Here is a 6,000-nt window from a genome sequence, read left to right on the forward strand (position 1 = left end):
ACAGTGGCTCAATACATCTACAGTGTTTTGTGGTTACTTTTGTGTCTGACTGCAGGCATATGTTACGAGCATAACAGCATGCTCGTAAGTCATGCTGAAATCTTGTGCTAGTACTCAAACTGTTCAATGAGCACTGAAAATTGTGATTTTTCAAGAAACAAATTGTTTCTTCGTCATTAAAAGTCAAACTTATTTAAAATGTTTCTCACAATACATTCATCTCTTTGGAGTATATTTGTTGTTTGATATGTATTATATTTCTCCTTATAGTTTCCATACAATTTTGGCAAATACTGCCCTCTTTTAACTAAAGAGGCATATAGGTTGATTCACTTGCTCATTAAGTGCTTGGCTTCAGCTTGTGAACCTTCCAGCTTTTACCCATAATGATTTTTATTAACTTATGTATTGCTGTCATTCCATGTCTCTGGTGGTGTGGTTGTGTCATGTTAAACAACTTTAATTTAGACTGTCATTTTGAAGGAAGGGAAACTGGAATGTGTTGTTGAAGTTTGTATTTACCAGAAAAGCAGTGGATGCTTCTCAGTTTGGTACTGCAGAGTCTGAAGTGTCCAGCTGAGAGTGAGCTTATACCATGTTACAAAGTGCAGTGTAAAGATGCACAGGCGAGTTCAGTGCCTTGTGTTTGGTAGTGCTGAGTTCTGCAGAAGCTGATTTAACTTCTGTAATTTTGATGTAAGCTTTATTTAGGTAGAGCTTTCTGTTCCAGTAACTGTATTGTTTTGTTAGGGAGAGTCATATCTCTGCAGTGTTACACTGTACAGGCATAATACCAGAAATGGTGTGGAGAAAAGCTCAATATGCTGGAGTTCATATGAGAAACAAAGGGTATGGATGAGAAGTGAGAAATTTCTTGCCAGCGCTCTGAGACGGCTACTCTTTACCCCAGTTTCCTTCTGGAAATGGCCGACTTTCATTACTTATGGTTAGCTTTTTCAGGTGTGTGGAAGGCCTTGTCCCTCTCAGGGAGCACACTCTATTGAAACAACTTATTTTTTCAACTGGTTAGCTATGAAAACTAAAAATCATCTGGAGCTTCTTTCCATCAGATGGTATGCTAATCAGTGTTAGCTGTGAAACCTGTGGTATGCTCCGAGCTGTTAAACTAGCCAAAGGGTGTTTGAATAGAGTAAGATCAGAAGCCTTGTTTAAAGGAATCAGGTGGAAACAAATACTTGAAATCCTCATTCTCTTGATGTCTTTCTCTGTGAGGCTAGAGAATTCCCAGGCAGACTGAAAACCCAAGAATCACTTGTAAGTTTCGGGTTTTTTTTTGTTTTATCTGACTGTCTCTTCCCACCTTTATTTGGTCTTCTGTAAGTGGTGTTGTTTAAGGGTGACGACTGTGTACGGATTCTGCTTTCACTGCGAGCACGGATTACCAAGACCTCCTTGCAGAAGACTGATCTAGTGAGTTGTGATACCTGGCTGAAGCCCACCCTTGAGCAATCCCTCTACTAAGGAGTTAGCACAGCTTTGGCCCAGTGCTGATAAAAAATGGAGGGAACAGGAGAACTGTAACAGCCTAATTAACCATCTTACAACCACGGTTGATATCACCTGGTCCCTTATATCCAAAGTTCTCCTTGGCTGGGTTTGTCCAGTATGGGGTAATGAGATGATTCACCTTTTCAGTAAGCCTATCCGAGTGCTTCTGTTCTCCTTGACCAATGTTATTGTTACTTATTTCAGCGTGTAGAAGTACTTTTAAGAATCATAATCTGAGGAGGGTGTAACCTCTTATCTTGTAACCTTGGAATCATAAAGGATCTTCCCAAATATTGCTGTGAACTTTGTAGTTGCATGAGTTGGTCTGGGATATATTCAAACAGTTATTGTCAGGTGTATTCTGAAATCTATTTAGTGGTAGCATTGTCCACTTTCTGGACATCCACTTGAAGTTTAATTTGCTTTGAATAGAATTACTGCTTTTACCATCTTCGCCAACTTCATTATTATCTCCAGGTAATATTTTCTGATGGCATCTTTTTAATTACTGTTTCCTCACTCTAGGTTGACTGTTGTCTTTTTTTTTTTTCCCCATTACCAATTTTCTATTCCCATGTGGAGCGTGTGACCACTTTGAGGCAGAGGGAAGAAATGTTGTATGTATGGGGGGAGCAGGCAGAATCTCCCTCCTACTTTTAATTTCAGGTGCAGCTGTGGTTTTTGAATCCTGCTTATATGTGTGGCTCCATTCCTTTTTCCTGTCTTTGGGAAATGTTTCAGTAAAGTTGTGGGTATGTGTGCTTTTAAGTACACCTGCCTTGTTACGCATTCTTTTATACTGTCACTTATCCAGAGGTATGAAGAAATGCATTTTTTTCTACTGTAATGGTTTTTATGATGTGCAGAGATTATTTTTTTTTTCCTCAAACAGCTTTCTTCCCACTTTACAAGTTACAAGCTTTTCCTTGTTATCTGTTGCTCAAAATTCAAGCACTTCTGTGCCCTACAAGTGTGAATGCTTATTATATATGTCTTTGAATCCAGATCTGTATGCAGGCTTCCTGGCTGAAAATGGTGGTTCAGGGGTTTTAGTTATGTGCAAAGTCTTGGTGTGAAGTGTCAAAAACTATTATTGAGAAAGAAGCTATATTGAGAGATAATTTGACCTGTGTGTAATGAACTCTTGATCTCAGTTGAGTCCTTTGTGGACATGTCTGTGGCACATAAGTGGTTTTTGTAAGCATTAGTTAGCACTTTGGTTTGCAGTTGCAGCATTATGCAAGGGCACACATGCAGTTTTGTCCTATAAATTTCATTCTTCTGATTATGAATTGCATTTTTGCTGCCACCAATGTTCTAGGGTTCCTGTTTTGAATCTCCCCACCTTTGAAATGACTTCTCTGTTAGTGTATAACCCTGCAACATTATCAGAATTAATGATGGGATGTTCTAAAACCAGGCTAAGAGGATTTTGGTTCTGCTCTCAAAACTAATTCCTGGCAAGCAGGTATAGATAAGTGAAAAGGAATTGTACCTTTCTCTGTATTGCAGTCCACTTTGGAGGTGTGGTACCTTTTTGAAGAATCATTGGACTTGCTGGTTGCTATGTTTAGAAGTTTAACTCTGGAGAGGAGGAAAATAAGTTCTAGATATCTTTACAGCTGTTGGGAAAGTGCTAACAGTAGTATGGCGACGCTAGAACCTTATTTAATATCAGGGCTAAAACTGCTTACAGTGAGCATCCCTGAGAAGTATCTTGAGATGTAGTGTGGGTTTTTTTTCTGCTGCTATGCGCATGTAGGGATACTAGCTTACTCTTTTAATGGAATCCTTCTTGTTTGTAACAATTGTATTCTACCTAAAACTGCTCTTTAAAGAGGAAAAAAAGAAAGTAGGGAGACCATGGACCTCCTATGGAAATTGAGCAGTGCTTAAGGTGTTCTGTATAGTTTGTGAGCTTCCTAATGATGTTAAGATCCAAGTAGTCATCTCTGCAGCTTTTGGGAAACTTGCTTGAAATTGCATTTAAAGAATGTGTCTTTAATTTCTGCACAGAATGTGGTTCTCTCAGGAGGATCCACGATGTTCAGGGACTTTGGACGACGACTGCAAAGGGATTTGAAAAGAGTAGTGGATGCTAGATTGCGACTTAGTGAGGAGCTCAGTGGTGGTCGGATAAAAGTAAGTAGCCATTTGAAGTGCATTAATTACATGAGTATTGAAAGAAAGTTCAAAGTTTTCATCTCACTAATGAAAATGCAGTGTTGTCAAATGAGTAGCGTATATGTATGTGCTGTTGACTGTGTTGGTAGCCTTGCAATGTATGACATGTCTTCATAGAAATCTACTGTGAGCAATCCTCTAAGGGCAATTCTGGTTTCCTTTGTCGGAGATATCATAGCAGTAGGCAAGAGGGATTTAACTGCTGTGTCCTTCAGCATACTAATCATAAAGAGTTTTATGACTTGGTCTCCTTGGGAATATGGCAGACTGAGTAGTAAGTGCGAGATAGTGACAGAGGGGTGAAGATGTCTGTGTCTTTGAGGATCAGATGTCAGTTTGTCAGGATCTTGACTGAAAATTTAAACCAGCTAAATGTGAACTGTTTTTCTTAGCCCAAACCAGTTGAAGTTCAAGTGATAACACACCACATGCAGCGTTACGCAGTTTGGTTTGGTGGTTCCATGCTGGCTTCAACAGTAAGTATTTATCAAAGTTGTTTTTTTTTTTTAATATATTTTATTTTACTTGGATGTTGTCCTCTGGCTGTATTTGATCTGAGTACTAAGTTTTAAACCTTTCCATTGTGACAGCCTAAGCTGTTCCATATTCCTTTACCCAGTTTGTATCTCAGTAAAATTTGCACAGGGCAAGTGGGAGCTTTACTTGAGTAAGGTTATCATAATTTGATGTAATTTTGAAGTAGTTTTTTCTGGTAGTTGCAATATAGTTCCTTTGTTCTTCGTCAGCACTAGACATTAGCTAGGAGTTCAGGAGTATAGGATCCAAATCAATAGTCTTAAACAAAAGAGAGAAGCAAATACAGTGAATTGGGAGCAATTCCTGTCTCCCAAGTGGGATTTCTTAGTGCTGTGTTTAAAAGCAGTATTTTGTCTTAAGTTTTCCTTGATTATATTTATGTCCCAATATTTCTTGTTTTACTCTTTGAAAAAAGTGATACCACATCATAAAGGCACAATCTACAAAAATACTAAGGTACTAGTTTATTTGTTGGTTTTTCTACTTGATATATTCTTATGCTTTTGAGGATATTTGTTTTATATTTTCATAGCCAGAGTTTTTCCAAGTATGTCACACCAAGAAGGACTATGAAGAGTATGGCCCTAGTATTTGTCGTCATAATCCTGTTTTTGGAGTCATGTCATAATGCTCGTCTAATGGAAACAAGATCTCCGATATCTTGCTGGTGAAGAAACTCATGTAATGCAGAGGAAGGCAGCAGATACTGTAAATACTGAAGGAAGATGTGCTTAACTCTTGGAAGCATTTGGATCACCACTGTGCACTAAAGCACAACTTAGAGCCCTAAGTCATTTCAGTAAAAGCCATTTCTCTGCTGACTACTTTAAAGCCTATCCTCCTTCTTCTTAAATGTGAGGTAATTGAAAATAGGTAAGTTTTGGTTTAGGAGGTTGTGCAAATACTACTGAAGCTGAATCTAGAAGGATAAGGCAGTGTTTTACTGCTTGTGGAAAGTTTTAAACCTTTCCCACTTGTGCGCTGATTTTGCAATCAGATCTTTAGCAATGGAGCACTGAATACCACATTGCCTTCAGGGAAGTTGGAGTGGATACAGGTACCTGCCCAGACGGATTAGATTGCAAGAATGGGACTGTACTTTGTAAATGTAGGGTTTTCAAATCATTTTGTATTTTATGATATTGGTAGGGTGAATTGATGACTAGTTCTAAGCACGAACAGCTATCAGTGTCATGGAGTGATGTTACACATTTCCAGGTGTGAGGCATGTATTGGAGTTGTGCTGGTATTTTTTGGAAAACAAACAAAAAAAGCCATGTATGCTAGAAACTTGATTTGTTCATGTTTGGATGACACAAACTAAGCAATTTAAAATACTGTATGAAGTTTATTATAGCCACTGTTACTTTGTTTTGAATTTTCTGAAGCTGTTTTATAGAAGATGCTGTTTTGTTTTGATGTTGGTGAGTGGTGGATGACACACGGGCCTTGCACCAGTGAAATAAAAGCTGTTAACATCTTTATGAATGTCTGTGGTAGTCCTGATTTGCATGCTTTTCCAGTTTATCTCACAAGGTTACCCTTCCTTTTATATGTCAATTTACATGGAATCATAATAATGCTGAAGTTGGAAGGGACCTGTGGAGATTTCTGATCCAGATTCTTGCTCAGTGCAGGGCTCACGTCAAAAGCAGATCTGGATGCTCAGGGCCAGTCAAGTTTCAAGTAACTGTGAATGGAGGTTCCTGAGCATCTGGGCAACCTGTTCCAGGGCTTAACTACCCTATTATGGGTACATATCCTTGTGTT

General features: G+C 38.6%; 1 protein-coding gene across 3 annotated transcripts in view; it reads left to right on the forward strand.

The window, feature by feature from the left end:
• ACTR3B (actin related protein 3B) overlaps positions 1-5,714 on the forward strand; it is a 28,935-nt gene extending 23,221 nt beyond the window's left edge. For 2 of the 3 annotated variants that reach the window (XM_061348777.1, XM_061348794.1), the window contains 3 exons: positions 3,526-3,651; positions 4,086-4,169; positions 4,767-5,714. In XM_061348777.1, the coding sequence (XP_061204761.1) occupies positions 3,526-3,651; positions 4,086-4,169; positions 4,767-4,901 (345 nt within the window). In that variant the 3' untranslated portion in view covers positions 4,902-5,714. Of the gene's footprint in view, positions 1-3,525; positions 3,652-4,085; positions 4,170-4,762 lie in introns of all 3 variants that reach the window. The other variant, XM_061348787.1, reaches the window with a different exon arrangement.
• The last annotated feature ends 286 nt before the right edge of the window (positions 5,715-6,000 follow it).

This window comes from Neopsephotus bourkii, unplaced genomic scaffold (assembly GCF_033783945.1).
Source record: "Neopsephotus bourkii isolate Nb327-2 ecotype Australia unplaced genomic scaffold, CSIRO-AGI_Nbou_v1 NB_53, whole genome shotgun sequence".
Taxonomy (NCBI): domain Eukaryota; kingdom Metazoa; phylum Chordata; class Aves; order Psittaciformes; family Psittacidae; genus Neopsephotus; species Neopsephotus bourkii.